At 43.4% G+C, this 22055-nt stretch overlaps 2 protein-coding genes across 2 annotated transcripts in view; both read left to right on the top strand.

Moving 5' to 3' along the window:
• Window positions 1-7301, top strand: part of LOC309568319 (pregnancy-specific beta-1-glycoprotein 4-like) — a gene marked incomplete at its 3' end in the record, with an annotated part of 82499 nt that extends 75198 nt beyond the window's left edge. Inside the window, exons 5-6 of the mRNA XM_082273983.1 lie at window positions 3475-3714; window positions 6919-7301. Coding sequence (XP_082130109.1) covers window positions 3475-3714; window positions 6919-7301 — 623 coding nt within the window. The remainder of the gene's footprint in view (window positions 1-3474; window positions 3715-6918) is intronic.
• LOC309568017 (cell adhesion molecule CEACAM1-like) overlaps window positions 1-22055 on the top strand; it is a 184355-nt gene that overhangs the window by 154930 nt on the left and 7370 nt on the right. The window contains exons 7-9 of the mRNA XM_082273589.1: window positions 9630-9743; window positions 18615-18639; window positions 21795-21820. Of these exons, the coding sequence (XP_082129715.1) occupies window positions 9630-9743; window positions 18615-18639; window positions 21795-21820 (165 nt within the window). The remainder of the gene's footprint in view (window positions 1-9629; window positions 9744-18614; window positions 18640-21794; window positions 21821-22055) is intronic.

Genomic DNA, 22055 nt, shown 5'->3' with positions numbered 1-22055 from the left:
AGCATTAAACCTTTTAATGAGTTAAAACAAGAATGCCCGTCTGATGCACCTCTTTCATACTGGACATATATGCAACTACGGGACTTTATTACCTGCAACAAACACAAAAATCTGATGTGTGGACCATTAACTGATTTTGAGGAACAATGCATTAGAGGTGACCAAATTGAGGGAGCCACATCCCAATCCTACAAAAAGCTCATCGAAGCACCTCCAGATTTCATTGATCCATATAAAAATATATGGGAAAAGGAACTGGGCTGCTCCTTCACTTCGGCACAGTGGGAGAAGGCATGTTACTTCTCGCACAAATGCTCACTAAGCACCAAGTTACAGGAAACTTCATACAAAATCAGGACGCAATGGTACCACACTCCTGTCAATTTACACCAATGGTCTAAACAGCCCTCAGACACTTGTTGGAGATGCAACTCCGCATGAGGCTCCTTCCTCCACATTTGTTGGGATTGTCCGGTACTACAGACCTTCTGGAAGGAGGTCATCAGATGGGTACGACACATTACGGAAACTACTTTATCCCTGGACGCGGCATGTTGCTTGCTTCACATTAACCGCTACCCATATAGAAAGTATAAAAGATCACTCACACGTCATTTCATGAACGCAGCCAAATCTCTAATAACCCTCTACTGGAACTCAAAGAAAACACCTGCCATTACAGAATGGCTCATTAGGGTGGGTCAAATCTACGAAATGGAGGAGACTCTGGCCATCAGACTGGAAAGAAATGACTTATTCCACAAATTATGGTCCCCCTGGCAGGTCTTCACTGTCTCTGATGAATATAATGAACTTCTCAACAAATAAATTATGACCTGTGCATATATCGCATTAAATTGAGAGACAAACTCTTTGTCTTACCACTTCCCTACCCTCCCATCCTACCCCTCTTAACCTCCCCCTTCACCTATTTTTTCCTTCTTACTATTTTTCTTCTCTGACTCCTATTTCTCCTCTTTCCTCTACTCATATACCATGGATGAACCTACCGAATGCTCGAATAACAGTAACTACATTACCTTACGATTGCACTAGCCATATTGTTAAAGGTTCATATTATTTTATGTTTTATGGACTGCAATCTTCCTTTACAACTATAAAGTTATTTCCTTGGAATTTATATTCCTTTGCCCGTGTCCGCTAATAATGCTGAATGTTACTGGATCATTTGTTTTCTTGAAGCTAATTCTAAGACACTTTACCATTGTTTCGCATTTTGTATGACTTTTTTTATTTTTGAATAAAGTTTAAAATTGTGAAAAAAAAGAAAAAACATTTTTAACATGAAAGGCTCGTTCTTCATACCTTACCTGCATGAAGACTGATAGGAAAACTGCAAAGCTTTCACTTGCAGGTACATCAGTTTTACATCATGTGCACGGACGAGTCCTACAAGAGTACACAACTGTAGACAACTGTGAAAAATAAAGTGCTGGCAAAATAATAGCTAAAGGTTTCCCAAAACAAAATTTACATAAACTGCTGCAGTAGTGCCCTCACTGTCTGTAATTAAATCTAGTAGCTGCAGTGCAAAAGACAGTGGACTGGACACTAGTACTACTCACTTTCAATACTCCCAGCTAAGTAGAAAGAACAATATTATAGTGCAGAAAGCATAATATTTCAGCATGCTCAGCAGTTAAACGGCTTCTGTTTTTTTTTTTTTTCATATATTGCTGCCACTTCACTAAAATCACATGCTCACTTGGTACCGAGGAAGGAAGGGCAGAAAGGTATCTTCTAGCATGAGAAGCAAGTCTTTTGTAGCGTGCCTCATTTTCTTTACACCACTGAAGAGGATCACCACTTCTTCTATCAATTACTGGTTCCTTCAAATAGAGATGAAGTTCATCATCCAGGGTCATTATTGCACATTCAGAAGAATCCTCTGCATGAGGCCCCAATAAAACACTGAACATGGCATCTATTCAACCACAATGAAGTTTCTCTTCTGTCCATTGTCTTTTTGGACATTTTTATCTTTTTGCAGCATCCTGATCTTCCAGATGGCTGGTTGGCACCCTGTGGTGGGTGGCTGGCTGGCTGGAACCCTGTGGTAGGTGGCTGGCTGTCTGGCACCCTGTGGTGGGTGGCTGGCACCCTGTGGTGATGGGTGGGTGGCTGGCTGGCTGGCACCCTGTTGTAGGTGGGTGGGTGGCTGTCTGGCACCCTGTGGTGGGTGGCTGGCTGGCTGACACCCTGTGGTGGTGGCTGGCTGGCTGGCTGACACCCTGTGGTGGTGGTGGGTGGCTGGCTGGCACCCTGTGGTGGGTGGGTGGGTGGCTGGCTGGCACCCTGTGGTGGGTGGGTGGCTGGCTTGCTGGCACCATGTGGTGGGTGGCTGGATGGCTGACACCCTGTGGTGGTGGGTGGGTGGCTGGCTGTCTGGCACCCTGTGGTGGGTGGCTGGCTTTCTTGCACCCTGTGGTGGGTGGATGGGTGGCTGGCTGCCTGGCACCCTGTGGTGGGTGGTTGGCTGGCTGGCTGACACCCTGTGGTGGCTGGCTGGCTGGCTGGCACCCTGTGGTGGTGGCTGGCTGGCTGTCTTGCTGGCACCCTGTGGTGGATGGCTGGCTGGCTGGCACCCTTTGGTGGGTGGCTGGATGGCTGCCACCCTGTGGTGGTGGGTGGCTGGCTTTCTGGCACCCTGTGGTTTGGGTGTATGGATGCCTGGCACCCTGTGGTGGATGGCTGGCTGACACCCTGTGGTGGGTGGTTGGCTGGCTGGCTGACACCCTGTGGTGGGTGGCTGGCACCCTGTGATGGTGTGTGGCTGGCTGTCTGGCACCCTGTGGTGGGTGGCTGGCTTACTGGCCCCCTGTGGTGGGTGGGTGGAAGGCTGCCTGGCACCCTGTGGTGGGTGGCTAGCTGCCTGGCACCCTGTGGTGGGTGGCTGGCTTGCTGGCACCCTGTGGTGGGTGGGTTGCTAGCTGGCTGGCACCCTGTGGATGTGTGGCTGGCACAGGGGCTGTGAGTGGCTGGCTGGTACAGGACCTGTGGGTGGCTGGCTGGCTGGCTTATACAATGCCTGTGGCTGGCTGGCTGGCTGGTAGAGGACCTGTGGGTGGGTGGCAAGCTGGCTGGTACAGGGTCTGTGGGTGTGGGTGGCTGGCTGGCACCGACTCCAGATGAGGCTGTCCAAGGCAAGGGAGGCAGCCTAAGAAGGCAGAAGGGTAGGCTCAGTGCGCAGAGGTGCCGCGGCGCAACATACGCAATAACGTCATGACAATAACGCTAATATCGGCAAGTTCTGGGGCCGATACTGATATATCGGGAAAGGTTAATATCGGCCCTCCAATCGGCTTTGCTGATAAATGGTCGATCCCAAACATGCATGCAGATGTCCCTGTTGCTCATTTATGTGTGAGATTATCTACAGATAAACATATAGATTTAGAATAGATAACTGATCATGATAATGTTGCTGAGTTGACAACTTGTTACATTTCATAGGGAATCCGGAAGGAAACCTTGCTTGCTCTGCTATAACTAATGGACGGGATCTTCAGCTTGGCTGTTCCTGGTCAGGAGGCCATCCAGCAGCTAATGTGTCTCTGATCTTCAATGGAAAAACAGAGAATGGAATAAACAATGTAACCAGCCTGGTATCCATAGTTGATAATTTCCAAGGATCAGATCTCATCTGCCAAGGAGATCAACTGGGAAGAAAATCTACATGTACATTGCAATTAGGTGAGTTTTAGTTTTTTCCACTTGAAGTATATTAATATCACTATTTTCCACCACAGTCAGGGTTGTATCAATCAGACTCAGAGCCCAGTTAAAGTACATAACCCTGGGCTCCGTATAAAGGGGGCAGAATCTTGAGCCTATAAAACTATCTTTCATGCCTTCAGATCTTTGTACCTATAAAAAGGAATTTCAAGGGTTCTTATTTATACAGAGAATCATTGGAAACATCCCAAATACTCACTATGGGGCGATTTACTAAGGCTAATAGACTGTTCACTTTGCAAGGTAATTGTCCCCAAGGCTTAGCGAATGTGGTGAGATTTCACTTTTCAAAAAATACCCAATCACTCACAAGTAAAAAAAAAAAAAAAACATTTTTTGCTTGCACATGTTTAGATGATGGAAGACAGCAGAGCTTCACCTCATTTCCTAAGCTCTGGGGAAAAATCCCCTGCAAAGTAAACCGCCTTTTTGCCTTTAGTAAATCAAATCATATGTGTACTGAGGTTGATTTACTAAAGGCAAATAGGATTTTCACTTTGCAAAGGAAAATTGCACCCTGCTAAGGAATTTTCTTTTAGCTTAGTGAATGTGGTGTACATGCACTTTGCAAAGAATATCCAATCGCATACAAGGAAATAAAGCAGTATTTTTGCTTGAACTTGATTGGATGATAGAAGTCAGCAGTCCTTCACCTCATTAACTAAGTTAAGGGAAAGGTCCCTTGCAAAGTAAACACCGTAAACGCCTTTAGACAATCAACCCCATCCCAGATAGCAAGCAATCGAGCTGCAAGTATGAAAATGACTTGCTAAGCTATTGCTAGACTTGCAAGGCTTCACAAGTTTGCTGCACAATTGAAGTAAAGCCCCGTACACACGTACCAATTGTCGGCCGTAAATATTCGGCAGACGACCGATCGGCCGATTGTAGGCTTGTTAGTATGATGCTTCCAACAGCCGACAGCGCATTTTCGGCCGAACAGAATCTGTCGTGCAGGCATTACAATTTTTGTTGGCCAACACCAGAACGGCCGATTGTTCGCCAGTCAGTACAGATTTCGGCCGACAGACAGCCGATTAGCAAGACTGGGCATGCTCAGAAAAGAAAAAAGACAAGGAAAGTTAACCATCACATGACATCACTTCTGCAGTCGGCTGTTGTTGGCCGACAAAATTCGTGTGCAGTCTTTTGCAGTTTTCAACAGACACGACAGCCCTGGACAAAAGACGGCCGATCGTTCGCCCGACGATCGGTACGTGTGTACGAGGCTTAAGTCTGCATTGCACGACTCCAGATCAACTTTCTTTGCAAACATTCTACAAGTCTACTGCAAGTTCTGGTTCATTTATGTTGTGTAATAGTCATCCCACCACAGGGGTCACTGTGACTAGCTGAGCTCCTGCTGTAAACTTATCACTGCAACTTTGCACTTGCTAGAGACTTGTCGTGCAAATTTGCTACAAATTGGAAAAGTGTCAGCTAGAACTTGTGCTTCAAATGCTCTACAAGTGTACAAATTGTCAGTGAAAATTTGCAGCAAGTTATCAGATTTACAATTCAACACTGCCACAAATTTGTGGCAAGTTGTCCTTGCTATCTGGGATTGTATATCACAAACAATTTCTTTGCACTTCTGATTTCTCTGAATCATCTTTGCAATAATTTCCTAATTGCTCTCCAAAGATGGTTGCATGACCTTTCATAGGACTGATTTCCTGTTGGTGCCAACAGTAGACCATGCCTGCATAAAGTGTAATAACACGGCCAGTTGTGTGTGTACAAACAAAGATTTTCAAGGTAGTATCACTGGGTTTTATTTTAACCACTTAAACCCCGGAAGATTTTACCCCCTTCCTGATCAGGGCCTATTTTGCGATTCGGCACTGCGTGAATTTAATGGACAATTGTGCGGTCCTGCAACGCTGTACCTAAACGAATTTGACGTCCTTTTTTTCCCACAAACAGAGCTTTCTTTTGGTGGTATTTGATCCCCTGTGCGATTTTTTGATGCGCTATAAACAAAAAAAGAGCGTCAATTTTGCAAAAATAACAATATTTTTCAAATTTTTTTATATGATATTCCCCCAAAAAAATGTAAAAATCAAAATTTTTTAACATTTTAAGACAATTTGTTTTATGCTACATATGTTTGGTAAAAAAAACCACAAAAAGCGTATTTTGATTGGTTTGCGCAAAAGTTATTGCGTTTACTAACTAAGGGAAACATTTTTGTAATTTTTGTTGTTTTTTTTTTTTAACGAGTAATGGCAGCGATCTGCGATTTTTTTTGTGGGACTGCGACATTGCGGTGGACAGATCGGACCCTTGACTGACATTTTTGACACTTTTGGGGTTACCAGTGACATTACTGCAGTAATCAGTGCTATGCATATGCACTGTTACTGTAAAAATGACACTGGCAGTGAAGGAGTTACCTTTACTGGAGAGGGAGGGGTTAAGTGTGTTCCTAGGGATGTGTTTCTAACTGTGATTGGCTGTGGCTACTAGTGCAAGAACAGAGATCAACGGTCCTACACAGTAGAACCGTCTGATCTCCATTCTTACACAGGGAAGAATGACAGGCGGCTTTGTTTACATTAGTCGCTTGCCTTTCTTCTGGTTTAACAGAGGATCGCGAGTGCCCGGCGGACATCGGGTCCGCCGGGCACACGCGCTGGGGGGTCCGTGACCGCGTGGGAGCGCGCCTCCGGCGGCGCACGCTCGCTCCCTAGAGCCTCACAGGCTAGCTACTTAGCCTACGTCGCTTTGCCTGTGAGGGGCTGACTGCCGCGGTAAATAGTCGTGCGGCAGTCGGCAAGCGGTTAATTAAAGCTGCAGCTTTTTTGTGATTCTGAAAGTAATTTTCAATATTTTTAACATGTATAAAGCTTATATGAGATGTTAGCAATTGGGATCATATTATCTGAAGAGTGCTGTTTTGTAACAAATTTACTGCTGTCTGGTCTCAGTAGACATTTTCTCCTGGTCATTCTCATGGGTATTTCCCACTCATGTTCCAGGTTCTGCAGTTTCCTGCTGAAGACCATGCTGAGGTCTAACAAAAATACAATGGATTGGTCTTTGAATTGTGTAACCACTTAGACTTTCATTTTTAACCAGCTTTAGAGTTTGTACACCCGAACAATGCAGTTGTATAATAATGTGATTGATTGTATGTTTCTTATGTGTTTATTTTATCAGGACCTCCAGTGGCCCTAGGGCATGACAACAATACCATTACTGAAACAAACGTTGGGGGAACTCTAAATCTGACAGTGACCCTGGAACCTGGACTGCCAGTGACCTTCACTTGGCTCCATTCCCCCTCTAACCAAAGCAAGGAATCTATCCAAAGCAAGGAATCCTCAGTGATCAACACCGATTTTAGTTCCAGTTACCAGATCCGAGACACGACTGTGAATGATGCTGGAAAATATGAATGCATTGCCAAAAACGCTATTGGAACAAGAAGCTTTCTCTTTACTGTCAAAGTGGATAGAAGTGAGTCTATTATAAAGTCTATATCTAAGAAACATACTCTAAATATAGTTTTAAAATCTTTATATAAAAACACTGTTAAATAAGAACTTGAAATAAATGGCATCACAACACATAGTGGTATGTATGATGCCATGCATTGAGGTAACACATGATGAAATAATCTGTTACCACAAGCATATGTGTGCAGCTTTAAAGTCTTTCATTTACCATTTAATATTAGTAATCACCACAGGATGTTACATCTGGTTCAATAATCCAAGGGTTATCAAATTTTATAAACAAAGTGCTAGATTACAGTCTTTTAAACTTTAGAGGGCCAGGCGTTGGTCAGTGGGGGTACACAAGTCTCCAGCGATAGTGGGAGTAAGCAATCCCCCTGGCTCAGTAGTAAGTGTTAGTAAAAAAAGGCCCAGGGTTGACCTTCCGTGGGAGCAAAAATGTGCCTAGCATCTGTGGTCAGTGTGAGGATGAAAAATGCCCCATCACTGGTGCCAATGAGAGGAATTGTGCCCACCATTTTTGTCAGTGAGCGGAGTTTTGCTCTCCCATTAGCTTCATTGGAAGGAATAGTATCCCATCAATTGGAGCTCTAGTGACTCATTGTTGGTGTTAGCAGGAGGAATAGTACCCATTATTTGTGTCAGTGGGAGGAATTTAGCCCCATCAATGGTTTCATTGGAAGGAATAGTGCCCCATCAATAGTAGAAATAGTGCTCCATCATTGGTTTCAGTGGAAGGAATTGTTCTCTATTGTTGGTATCAGTGGACAGTACAGTGCCCTAAAATAGTGTCATTGGGAGAAATTGAGCCCATCAAAAATGTCAGTGGGATGAATAGTGCCCCATGAATGGTGTTAGAGGTAGGAATCATTCCCCATTGTTGGGGTCATTGGAAAGAATTGTGCCCCACCATTGAACTTAATGAGAGGATAAATGCAACAAAGGTCAGTTAACGAAAATGTAAGGGCTACAGTTTGAGGACTGCTGTATTTTGTAAAGCTCAGTTCCACATGTATCAATTTGTTTGTGTGTGTATATATATATATATATATATATATATATATATATATATATATATATATATATATATATATATATATATATATATATATATATATATATATACACAGTATCTCACAAAAGTGAGTACACCCCTGACATTTTTGCAAATTTTTTATTATATCTTTTCATGTGACAACACTGAAGAAATTACACTTAGCTACAATGTACAGCTTGTATAGCAGTTTATTTTGCTGTCCCCTCAAAATAACTCAACACACAGCCATTAATGTCTAATCCACTGGCAACAAAAGTGAGTACACCCCTAAGTGGAAATATCCAAATTGGGCCTAAAGTGTCACTATTTTGCGTGGCCATCATTATTTTCTAGCACTGCCTTGCATAGCGTTCACCCGAGATTGACAGGTTGCCACTGGAGTCCTCTTCCACTCCTACATGATGACTTTTTGGAGCTGGTGGATGTTAGAGACCTTGCGCTCCTCCACCTTCCATTTGAGGATGCCCTACAGATGCTCAATAGGGTTTTAGGTCTGGAAACATACTTGGCTAGTCCATCACCTTTACCCTCGGCTTCTTTAGCAAGGCAGTGATTGTCTTGGAGGTGTGTTTGGGGTCGTTATCATCTTGGAATACTGCCCTGCGGCCCAGTCTCCGAAGGGAGGGGATTATGCTCTGCTTTAGTATGTCACAGTACAGGTTGGCATTCATGGTTCCCTCAATGAACTTTAGCTCCCCAGTGCCAGCAGCACTCATACAACCCCAGACCATGACACTCCCACCACCATGCTTGACTGTAGGCAAGACACACTTGTCTTTGTACTGCCACACACGCTTGATACCATCTGACCTAAATAAGTTTATCTTGGTCTCATCAGACCACAGGACAAAGTTCCAGTAATCCATGTCCTTAGTTTGCTTGTCTTCAGCAATCTGTTTGCGGGCTTTCTTGTGCATCATCTTTAGAAGAGGCTTCCTTCTGGGACGACAGTCATACAGACCAATTTGATGTAGTGTGTGTCTGAGCACTGACAGACTGACCCCCCACCACTTCAACCTCTGCAGCATTGCTGGCAACACTCATACATCTGTTTCCCAAAGCCAGCCTCTGGATCTGAAGCTGAGCACGTGCACTCAACCTCTTTGGTCGACCATGGCGAGGCCTGTTCTGAATGGAACCTGTCCTGTTAAACCCGCTGTATGGTCTTGGCCACCATGCTGCAAAAGCAAAAGTTTTCACCTAAAAAGGGAGAAAAAGTCTTTATGTTCTAAAACTGAGAAAATATATTTTGCTAGTATTTTTTGTCAAAATATAGTAAAAATGAATACAGAATTTATAAAAAGTAAAACTGCTAGATTTGGCACTATTGTGTTTTTGTTACATTTGTTTCATAGATGTTGTTCCTTCTTCGGATGGCTTGAGCGGTGGTGCAATAGCTGGCATTGTTATCGGGGTTTTGGCTGGTGTTGCTATAATTGGAATTGCTGTGTTCTTCATTGTGAAGAAAAGTGAGTTTTTTTTTCCTAAATTTAACTTCATTGTGTTATTTTGCACTGTTCTGCTTTAAACCGAATTCTGGTATAAAGATAACTAGTATTAAATTAGTTCTAAAGACTGAAATTTTTTTACCCTCATGCATTTAATGGGGCTGAGCCATGCTCTGTGTGTCTTATGGACACATAGAGCAGGGCTAGGGAGTGAGCACGCACAAATGCCCCTATAGCAACCAGCTTGTAATAGCGGCCCTCAGCAGGGGGAAAAAGCCAGGAGTTCTGACTATTGCACAGAGCAAGTAAGTATAACACGTTTGTTCTTTTAAAGAAAAAAAAATGGGGGGCGTGGCGACCGCCGAGCAAGATGGCCGCTTGACCGAGGAGCTCCAGCCAGTGCTCAGCCTTAATCATATCTACGGCCCGACATAGCCACTCCGCGACCTCGGATGCAGCCATTCCTTGCGGGGGAACAGCCAGTGCACACCACCGAGATGACCCGAAGGAACAAGGGAGTCCCGCCGGTCCGCAAACTGTCCAAATTCTTCGGACCGCTGCCGCCTGGTCTCTGCCAACATGGCGGCGGAGACATCCCATCATCCGGCCAGCCGTGTCCTCTACAGCCCGAGTCGCGGGCGTGTGACGTCATAACGGCGCCAATTGCGGCGCGAACACAGGACACACTCCCGATGCGGCTGGCGTGGTCAGCGGACTCTTCTCCCTCCACCCCGTCGGCCCAGAGCCCGGCGAAATCTCGTCCACGGAGAGACTCCTTAACGATGCAGGCGACCACATCATCCATGGAGGTGAGCAACACGTCTAACGCCCCATGCACACCTTGGGCCTACTCTCCACCGCCAGACCCGTTTGCAAACATAACAACCACGGGACAACCAGTATCAGACACTACCCTCAAAGACATGCTGTCAATGCTACACTCGTCCATGCAGGCTAATATCCAAGCCTCCATCTCCTATTGCCCGAGGGAACTGCATGGCTTAGGAGACAGGGTGCACAATGTAGAGGAAAGGATGGAGGAATTCACTGTATCCTACAATACCCTAGTGGACGCTCACACATCCCACCAGGAAGACATGCACCGCATGCAGGCAAAGATTGCTGATCTCGAGGACAGATCGAGGCGTAACAACCTCAAATTAAGAGGGATCCCTGAAACGGTCCAACCCAACCAATTGCCCTCCTTTGTGCGTGATCTGTTTCACAAAGTGGTGCCTGAACTTTCTAATGAGGACCTCACTATAGACCGCATTCACCGAATCCCCAAGCCATCCTTCCTGCCGCAGGACATCCCTAGAGATGTCCTCATGAGGATACACTTCTTTCAAGCTAAGGAGAAGATATTGGACTCATTCAGGAGGAAAGATCGCCTCCCGGATAGTGCATCGACCCTTCAGGTCCTACCTGATTACTCTCAATATACACTCCAATTGAGAAGGAATCTGAATTCCATAACTAAGGCCCTGAGGAACAATAAAATCATATATAAGTGGAAATATCCTGCCAAGTTGTGCGTGACCCACATGGGGTCCACCTCCCAAATCACTTCTATGGAGCAAGGCCTCCGTCTCCTCAAGCAGTGGCACATCCTCCCAGACGCCACCGACCAACGACCTAGACCTGCAGACCCTCCACTACCACGTTTGCAACCTGAATGGCATACAGTGTCTAGGCCTTCCAGATCCAGGTCCTCTCATCGCTCAAAATGATGGTGACATTTACACTTGAGGCTGGGCACACTGGCCCTCCCGCTCTTTGTAGCACCTGCTAACGTGCTAGCAACCCCACCGACCGCGCAGCAACAGCTGCTCTTATGGTCCATCAGGACCGTGTTCTTTTTACCTTTCTTGTTTTTTCTTGTTTTACACAATTTTTTTTCAGAACAGGACTCAGCTATGAATGCAGCAACACCCATGAAAAGTTTTTCCAGATCTCCACAATGTGTTCCAGACTTCCATCTCATCTTCTTCTACGCATACCGCCAACCTTCCTGCGACCGATCCCTGGATGGTCTCCACTCTCCACCTCACAGCTGCTTCTGTGACCTCCTACCAGGTACCTCTAAATCTTCTCCCACACCATGTTCTTATGGTCTACTCACGCCCATACACCAAGGTCCCACTACGGACTTTCTGAACTTCCACAAACCCAGCCATGTCCTTGCAACTTTTGTCGTTGAATGTTAAGGGGCTAAACCACCCCGTGAAACGTTTTTCAATGTGGAAGGAGGCGAAGTCACACAAGGCGGATGTCCTAGCCATTCAGGAAACCCATTTTAAGCAAGGATCTATACCTCGCTGCTCACACCCGGACTACCCCCATGTCTTTATGGCTAACTCCCCTGAAAAGAAACGAGGAACCCTGCTGGCTATTAGCAACTCTGTGACCTTCACCTACTCTAGGGTGGTGGAGGACACAGACGGGAGATTCATTATTTTGAACTGTAATATTGATGAATGTGATTATACTATTGTAAATGTGTATGCCCCCAACCGACACCAGATCAAATTCCTGAGAAAACTATTTGCAAAAATTCGTAAACTCCAAATAGGCAAACTGATCATATGTGGAGATTTTAACACTGTAGCAGACCCTGCCATGGACTCGACCTCCGGAGGTAAAACCTTGTCCTCATCCATGGCAGCTCTCCTACATGCGGAAAATCTACATGACATTTGGAGATACCAACATGCAGAGGAGAGGGACTATACCTTCTTCTCGGCTAGCCACTTAACCTACTCCAGGATCGACATGTTTCTGATAGATTCGACAACCCTGCCCTTGGTGCTACACACGTCCATCTCCCCCATCACGTGGTCAGACCATGCAGCCATACATATGTCCATTTCTACCTCGGCTTCCCAGCCGTCGTCCTACATATGGAGATGTAACAACTCAATCCTGTCAGACCCCGACTGCCTCAAACATCTCCAAACCCAACTCAGGGACTTCTTCACACACAACGCCATCCCAGACACAGACCCATTCACGCTTTGGAACGCCCATAAGGCCTATGTGAGAGGAATCCTCATACAATTAGTGTCCAGGTTAAAAAAGAAGTATCAGAAATCGCTTAGAGACACCCTCGAGGACATCAAATCCCTGGAAGTGGCCAACAAACAACATCCCTCCCAAACACTAGCCTCCAAATTGTCTACCCTTAGGACAGAACTTCGCAGGCTCCTGCTTGTCAACCACGACAAAATGCTGGCGAAGCTCCGTCTCCAATATTATTCGGCACACAACAAGGCTGGCAAGTTTCTAGCCTCCAGGCTTAAAGCCAGGAGGGTCAAATCTAAGATAGCGTTCGTCACCCACCCCAACACGGGTAAAAAACACACTCACCCCCCACAAATTGCGGATGCTTTCGCCGACTACTACGGATCCCTATATAACCTTCGCGATGACACGGCCACACACAACCCGTCGACGTCTGAAATCCACACCTTCCAAAATCGCATGAACTTGCCCACCCTCAAGCCTGAAGACCTAGCATCCCTCAACGCCCCCTTCACGCCTAAAGAACTTTCTCAGACCATTCAGTGTACACCTTTAAATAAATCCCCGGGCCCAGACGGATTGACAAATGAGTACTACAGGTCACTCCAGGACATTCTCTCACCCCACATGTTGTCAGCTTTCTCCTCAGCCGCTGCCTCCGGCACCTTTCCTGCGGAGATGCTCCAGGCAAACATTATAACCCTCCCCAAACCGGGCAAACCCCCTACTACCCCAGCGAACTTTAGACCCATATCCCTGCTAAATAACGATGTCAAACTATATGCCAAACTCCTCGCTAACCGCCTTGCACGGCTTTTGCCGACATTGCTTGGGGGAGACCAAATGGGCTTTGTACGGGGAAGGCAAGCCCCTGACGCGACCAGGAGGGTGATCAACCTAATGCACCATACCGAGAGTTCCAGAACGCCTTCTCTGCTTCTTTCCATAGACGCAGAGAAGGCGTTCGACCGGATCCACTGGGGTTACATGGACTTGGTTCTACGCAAGTTTGGGTTCTCAGGTCAGATCCTGTCTGCCATTGTGGCTTTATATTCCTCTCCATCCTCCAAGGTGCTCTCCACTGGCATGCTTTCTAAATCCTTTAATATCACCAATGGTACGCGGCAGGGGTGCCCCTTGTCGCCCCTCATCTTCAACTTGCTAATAGAACCACTGGCGGAACTGCTCCGCACCTCCCCCATGGTATCAGGCTTCAAATTTGGCTCCTCCAGGCATGTCATCACTCTATTTGCAGATGACGTTATCTTGAGCCTAACAAACCCTATAGTGTCCCTCCCAGCGGCTCATAAAATTCTTCAGGACTTTAGTAATGTGTCCTTCTATAAAGTGAATTTTGGAAAATCCGAAATCTTAGGCATGAATATACTTGAAAATACCCGCAAACACCTCCAAACACAACTATCATACACATGGACATCTGGAACGCTAAAGTATCTAGGGATCCAGCTAGCATTCCCTACATCCAATTTGATACATTCCAACATGAAATCCCTACTCTCCACTCTAACAGCAGATACTAATGGTATCAAGTCATCCGAAATCTCCTGGACGGGACGAATAGCGGCATTCAAAATGCTTTGCATACCAAAAATTTTATATATATTTCGTACCCTCCCGGTACAAATTACTGGTACATACCTCACTTCCATATCCAAAATCCTTCGCACATTCATATGGCAAAGGAAAAGGGCCAGGTGTTCTTACTCACATATGATACGTCACAAAAAGGCAGGAGGGCTAGGGCTACCGGATATAACGGACTACTACCACGCGACGAGACTAACCCCCCTCCAATACTGGTTCTCTTCCACAGACCGCCTCCCCTGGTTACCAATAGAAGCGGCGCTAACGCGAACGCCGGATCTTAGTTTATTGCTTCTTGCAGATGCATGGAAACCTCTAGATCTGAGGACATTGCCAATTACATCTCAAGCGTCACTGCGCTCCTGGCGGGTCCTTATCGTAAGGGGAAGCCCACACATCCGACAGACCTGTTGATTTCTGTACCTTTAAAAGTGTTCAATGTTCTTCTTCCGTATACGACGACCAACGTATTCACGGCCGCGGGCGTACAGACAGTATCCCAAATGTATCAGCAAGACTCACTCAAATCCTTCCATGATCTCCAAATTGAATTTAATCTCCCCCACAAAGCTATGTTCTCATATAACGCCATAGTCAGTTTCTTACGCAAGAATCCCCTGCCCAAACTACGGATACCTTCCCCCTTGTGGCGATTCCTTACTAATACAGAGACCCCTGTAAAAGGCATTTTCCTCTTTTACAACTATATGGGATGCAAGACCACATTTCACAAAACGTCACACATGGTCAAGTGGGAGGGAGAACTTCAGACACCCTATTCCGATTCCCAGTGGAAAACGGCGATTCAAACATCCTACACTGCCTCCCGTTGCATAAACCACTGGGAACAAATGCAAAAACTTCTGACCAGATGGTACCTTACACCGTACCGCCTGTCTAACTTCTTGAATTCCCAGAGCCCGCTTTGCTGGCGCAATTGTGATCAAGTTGGCACTATTTCCCATATCTTCTGGCATTGTAAAAGTTTAACCAGCTTTTGGAGGAAGGTGTTTGAGGTTCTTTCGGTCACCACGGGTATACTCACCAAACCCTCCATGGCCATGGCTCTAAACCTGGGAATACACAACATACCCTTAAACATGAGAACGGTATGCTTCCACATCCTGGTGGCTGCCAGAACATTAATTGCTAAACACTGGAAGCAGGCCATAGCCCCTTCCCACCTGGAAGTAATCAGAATGGTTAACATCCAATATTCCATGGAGAAGGCATACGCCTACTCGACCCACAAGGGAACTACTTTCCACTCTGCTTTGCACGTGTGGACCACCAGCAAATATTTCACCCCCACCCGCTGACCGGGGATGGGCCATACATGACATAAGCGCAATCACAGTTGGAATGACGTAAAACAGCTAGAGATTGTTAATGTTTACTTTTGAGATGATAAACTTTCTTGATGACTGAGTTCTGAAAATGTACCTCTTTATGTTTTGTTCGGAAACGTTATACATACATATAAATCTGAGTACCTTCATAATTTGTTGTACTGTTTTATAAAATCAATAAAAATCTATTGAAAGTAAAGAAAAAAAATGTGCCTTTAGTATCACTGCAAAAGCCAGAAAAGCCTCTGAAATGCTCCTCAGATTTAATTTCACTTTGCTGTTGACTTTCCCTGACTTCGTGACTAAGCTCCACCTACTGCTACCCCCCTGTCCATTGAGAGTGTCCATTGCTAATCACTGAAGCAGAAAAAAATGTTTCTGAACAAGAATGGTAAAAGCAGGCATCTTATAGAGTCTTAGACAGGACGTTTTAAAATTTGAAATGGAGTTCATGTCCACTGTGCTTGGCTGTTTATCTTCTCCTTGCAACCATTGTGCCATCTGCACACTTGCTACTAATTTACTTTCGTTCCACCTGGCTATTAATATTTTATAAAAAAAATTAAAAGTAATATTCTGATAAAGAATGACTATACTCACTTATCAATTACATATTAGCTAAAACTCTGGTTTGTAGATCCAACTTTAGGTTGGGCTCCCCAGAGATGGATTAGGATGCAAAAGGCCCCCAGGCAAGGAAGCAGTTGCTTTCTAACTCATCACTTCAATTGAAGTTGAAAAGAAGTGAGGCAGGTCTGTGTCCGCTCCGCTATGCAGAGCAGACATGGATGGACACAGTCCCACTCTCCTCTATGGGGCAATCAGATGGAAACAGACCCCCTGTCTATTTCCACCTGATGCCATCTGATACGATCCGCTGGACAGATGGAAAATAGGACCACCATCCCTCTGTTTTTGGCAGACAGGATCGGATTGCGGTGGGTGTCAGTGGACATGTGTCCACTGATATTTGTGACTCCATAGTGGACAATGCAATGTCCTTTCAGGTCCGCCTAAAAAACTGACAGGTGGACCTGATCAAGCAGCCCGTGTGAAAGGGGTCTTATGGATAATTGGGCACTTGCCTTAATCAATTTCTAACTTAGGTGATTTAGTCTTCAAGAGATTTGACCATATGAATGGTTAGATCCACAAGACCCCCACACACACACAAACAAACACACACACACACAAACTCAGCTGCCAGAGTCAATGGTTACATTTCCTCCAACCAACAGGCTTCTTACTTTTTACTCAAAAGTGGAAAATCATTATAAATAATAATTTACTTTTCCCAAAAGACTTTACATATGCTTAATGATATAATACAACACAGATGCTTTTGGTACTGTAATTTAATTATCATCTTGTTTTTGTTTCTAAAGGCTTTACGAAGCATCGGTCATTATACTCAACAGGTTAAAAAGGCACCAATATTTGCATTTACTTACTACTACATTAAATATATATATATATATATATATATATATATAATAAGTCGCGCTAAGTGATCTAGAACAAATAAATGTCCAAAAAAACACAAATAGTCCCAAATTGTGAATGTGAATAAATTGAAGAAATGATGGTTTAAAATCTCGATCAGCACACAAGCAATCCAGAGTCTCTTAGGTAATATGCTTACCAGATAAGCAATTAAAAATTGCGGGATTCATATGCCAAGCTGACTTGATTGTGATAAAATTCAGCGTTGGACACCCCATGAGGTGTCATAAATCATGTAAAAAAGAAAATAACTCCATAGCGTGATACCGTAACAGTAAATATTAAATGTTAACCTTAAACAATTCCACCACAAAAAGGTGTGAGTATCTGTCACCAGTTGTGAAACTGCTTACCGGAAGGATATATAGAAAAGACATATACAACAATCCCAGTGTTGAAGAAGGAGGGAGAACCACCACTGACTGTAAAGCCTCTTACCAGATTGAAAAATGTAATCAGCAGAAATAGGAAATATCCTGAGTACACCTGACCAGTGACACTCAATGACACTATGAGCCCCTTACCGAACCAAAAAATTCAGTTGTTCAAGGTATATTGTTGCTCTGCGCGCTCCCCCAACGTATGCAGCAAACAATCTCAGGGACCAGGATGATGTCAGCAGATGAAACCAGACCAATCCGGACCAATCAGGATAATGCCAGCAGATAAAACCAGACCAATCCAGACAAAAGAAAAGCGCCAATAGTGTAAAACCTTAGAGACTAATTTATTGTATAAAAGAATGCACTTACAGACATAAGATGAATAAAAGCACGAAGGAATGTAGATGCCGCCGATATTTAATTTTCACATTAAATATATGTCAACTTTGACGTTCTAAGGTATCCTGTAATTTGAGGACCATTAAAACTGAATATATACAATATAAAACAGTATAAAACAGTTCCATCATAGATTTGTTGGTGCCGGACTTGCTAATACAAGAGAAAAAAAATCACCGCAACATATCCTGAATCTTAGATTCATACCTTCAGCCAAAACCATTTACTTTCTCAAAAACAGGATGATAAAAAAAATACTAAGGAACACTTCCTCCTCCCTTCTCAATGTCCTCTGTAATAACTGATCTACGGGATTGTACATTTTGATCTGGAAGACATAAAATACATATAGACCTTTAAGAAGGATTCTTATTTCACCCAAAACCAGTCAGGTTCTTCATTTTAAATAACCAGTCAGATCCTAATTTTTCTGTTTAAAATGTAGAAACTTACACTGCTACATGTCTACTCCCAGTTTAGAATGTCAAGCATACCTTCCTAAAATGTGAACAGACAGAGATTAGATTCATGCAAATATTTATCTTGGCATTTAGGCTGTATTTCATCTGTAATTCTGAACATTCTTTACTTCCTTATCCTCTCTCCAACTAAAACCTTTCTATATCCTGCAGAAAAACATAGTGGACGTAACAAAAGGTAAGTCACATATGTATAAATAGGCTTGTCTCTCTTAAGGGTGGGGTCACACTGCTTTAATAGAGTCTCTTTAATAGGTGTCTTTGCCTACCTCTATGAGCTGGGGCTTTAAACCTGGTTAAAAACCCAGTCTGGGCACAAGGAACACTTGACCCTCCCCCCCAATTAAGACTTGCCATGTGGAGAGTTGGGAAGTGGGTATAGCCCTATGCATTTTTGGACTGTCTCAAAAGCTAAAAATTATACTAGAATATTGGAAGTTCCAGTATAAGTAATGTACAGGTTAAGCATTGTAAGTACTATAATTGAAGGGTCAATCCGCTTTGAACTTATTCAGTTCTGTATAGTTTCTAGCAAGCTGGATCGCATTTAGCCTTTTATATGTCTGTCTATTGATAGGGAACCTTACCCTTCCTACTCAGTTTTTAATTAATCTTAGGTCCTAAAAAATCCTATGGTAGGAGACTATGAGGGATAAAGGAATTCAGCCTACCATTTTGGTTTAACCTAATAGTGCATTGATGCAAAGCTACCAATAATTAATTGGAACTTTTTGCATTTACTTTCTGTGCATGGAAACATTTACATATTACCTGTAAATTATATTAATAGCGTGTTTAGGATTTAGGGGTTTTTTTTAAGAGCAAAGAAATTTGTAAAGAAAAAAAAAGCACATGGACTACCCTTTTACTAAGAAATAGAAGGCCTATTTGTTACATACTCACTGTCTGTTACTTTAATGTTTATAATAATTGACAATTTTGTATAGTAATTATTATTATGATTCTAAGTAACTATGCCTTTCCAAAAATGTGAGACTTTTTTAAAATTACCAAAATTCTGGAATTTGTGATCGTCTTATCAAAGTCTATAAAACAACAATAAACTGTAAGAATGAACGCCCAATTATCTACCTGATTAAAATGATTTAGGATGGACTAATAATCTGCTTATGTTTTGAGATTTGCTGGGCAAATTGTTGGGGGTTAGAACCTCTATTTTTTTCTGCGTTGACTCTATTTGGAAGTTTTCTTTCACTTCCTGTCCAAGGAACAGAGAATATGGATAGACCGATATGTTTTTTTCAGGGCCGATACCGATCAATTGGTCACAAGGTATCGGTATCGGCCGATACGGGCCGATATTTTGTACATCCTATGTCAGGGTCCGAGACTAATCTTCTCCTCCTCCATCCATTAGGGGGTGATGTTCATGTAAGGGGAAAATTATGTCACATAGCATAATTTCATTTACAATTGTTATTGAGTATGCCACTCACATATGTACAAATTAAAGATATAAACAATTCCACATTAACAGATCTGCTGGCAGATCGGTATCTCTCACCCACTGCCATAAGTGATATAATACTGATATAATAATACTGCTCTGTCTCTCACCTGCTCCATCTCCCACCCACCCGATACCAATCCGTCTCTCACCCACTTGCCGTAAGTGACACCAAGGTGATACTGCTCCGTCCGGCATACGATCACTTTACCCTTACATGAGCAATATTTGGAATATCGGCAATATCGGCCAGTTCCGGAGCCGATACAGATATATCGGCAAAAGTCAATATCGGCCTTACGATCATCGGCTTTGCCGATAATGGGTCGATCCCTAATAGAGAATCAGATCACCAGATTTTATTTTTTTTGTCTGAGTGTTTTTTGTCCCAATGACACCCGGTCCCCTCATTTGCTGTCTGAGTGACACTAGGTCAGAAACTGTAAATCTATAGGCAAGTACAATAATTGCGCCACAATCAACAGCTAAAAACAGCAGAGGTTCTAACCATTGCCTACCTTATCTTAACCAAATAAAGTTTTGGTTGGAGTTTGAGTTTTCAATTATTTCTGGTGTATCTCTTACTGCACTGATGGTTTGTCAGGGGTAAGTTTAGACCAAAATGTATCTAAAACTTACATTTTAGAAACAATCCAGTAAAAGCATATGAGACAGGTTTTCAATGACTATTCACTCCTTTGTTTTTCAACTCATATTACTTCCTTATTTGATTAAATGTCCAATGTTCCATGAACTTTTAAGCGTGACTATTTACACTTATGAATTAGACATTGATCTCTAAAGCTCTTGTGAGCTCTCTTGTATTCAAGGCCACTTCCCCTGTAGTCACACAGTTTAGGTTTACATAGAATAGTGCTACACCAAATTTGTTGAAAGCCTACTAAAGCCAGCCAGCAACTTGTTTAGAGTGACAGCCGGCACTCCCATTAAATCCCCAAAATGGAGCTGAAGGTTGCTTTAAAAAATTTTGACAGCTAAATGTTATAGCAATTAGAAAATGTACCACGTGTGGTCACTATAACAGTTATGGACAAAATTGGACAAAATTGTCAGGAACCTCTGCTAAAAGATTTGGCAGCTGTAGTTCAGAAGCTATATGAGCAGATTTAATATTGCCCAAGTAATAATAAATGATCACCTTTGAGTGATATACTGTATATGGTGTTAAATTCATAATGAGAAATATTAAAAGGTACAAGTAAAATAGACAATTTAAAAAGTGTACCAGGCTCTGTATGTTTATTTAAGTGCAACGTAAACCAAAAAAGTCAATTTGATAATATTCAATAACTCAAGAAGTCCTACATATAGTGTCTCAGTTTACAAGCCACAGATGTGTAGCTAGAGATAAAAATATATTAAAATGTATAATAGCATAATACAAGATAGCATGAGATACCCTTGCTGAATATGTAATTATATGCACTATATCACCAAAAGTATTGGGACGCCTGCCTTTACACACACATGAACTTTAATGGCATCCCAGTCTTAGTCCGTAGAGTTCAATATTGAGTTGGCCCACCCTTTGCAGCTATAACAGCTTCAACTCTTCTGGGAAGGCTGTCCACAAGGTTTAGGAGTGTGTCTATGGGAATGCTTGATTATTCTTCCAGAAGCCCATTTGTGAGGTCAGGCACTGTTTTTGGATGAGAAGGCCTGGCTCACAGTCTCCTTTCTTCATCCCAAAGGTGTTCTATTGGGTTGAGGTTAGGACTCATGGATGAGTGACTTTGGGGTGGAGGAACTTTACTGGCCTGCACCTCAACCCGGTGAATTATAACTGCGAGCCAGTGTTGAGCTAGAAGCATGTCTAAACTAAATATAAATTATTTCCTCCACAGAGTAAGTGAACCTGAATTCCACCTAGGTAAAGTACATTTTTTTTTTACATAAACAATATGTTTGTGGTATATATATTTTATTTAACATTCTCACATGAACTTTATGGACTTCTAAACACCTCTGGAAATGTACAGCATTTCAAGAACAATCAAAATGAACTTCCATCATAATCTAAGAATTGCCCCACATGCCACAACTGAAAGTCAAATGGCTTTGTGTGCCATTGAGAAGGTGATTAGCTATACCTGATTAGGTTCACA

This window comes from Pelophylax lessonae (assembly GCF_965119305.1).
Source record: "Pelophylax lessonae genome assembly, chromosome: 12".
In the NCBI taxonomy this organism is placed as follows: Eukaryota; Metazoa; Chordata; class Amphibia; order Anura; family Ranidae; genus Pelophylax; species Pelophylax lessonae.
Note: the sequence above shows the minus strand (reverse complement) of the source record. Positions and strands in the feature narration are given on the sequence as shown.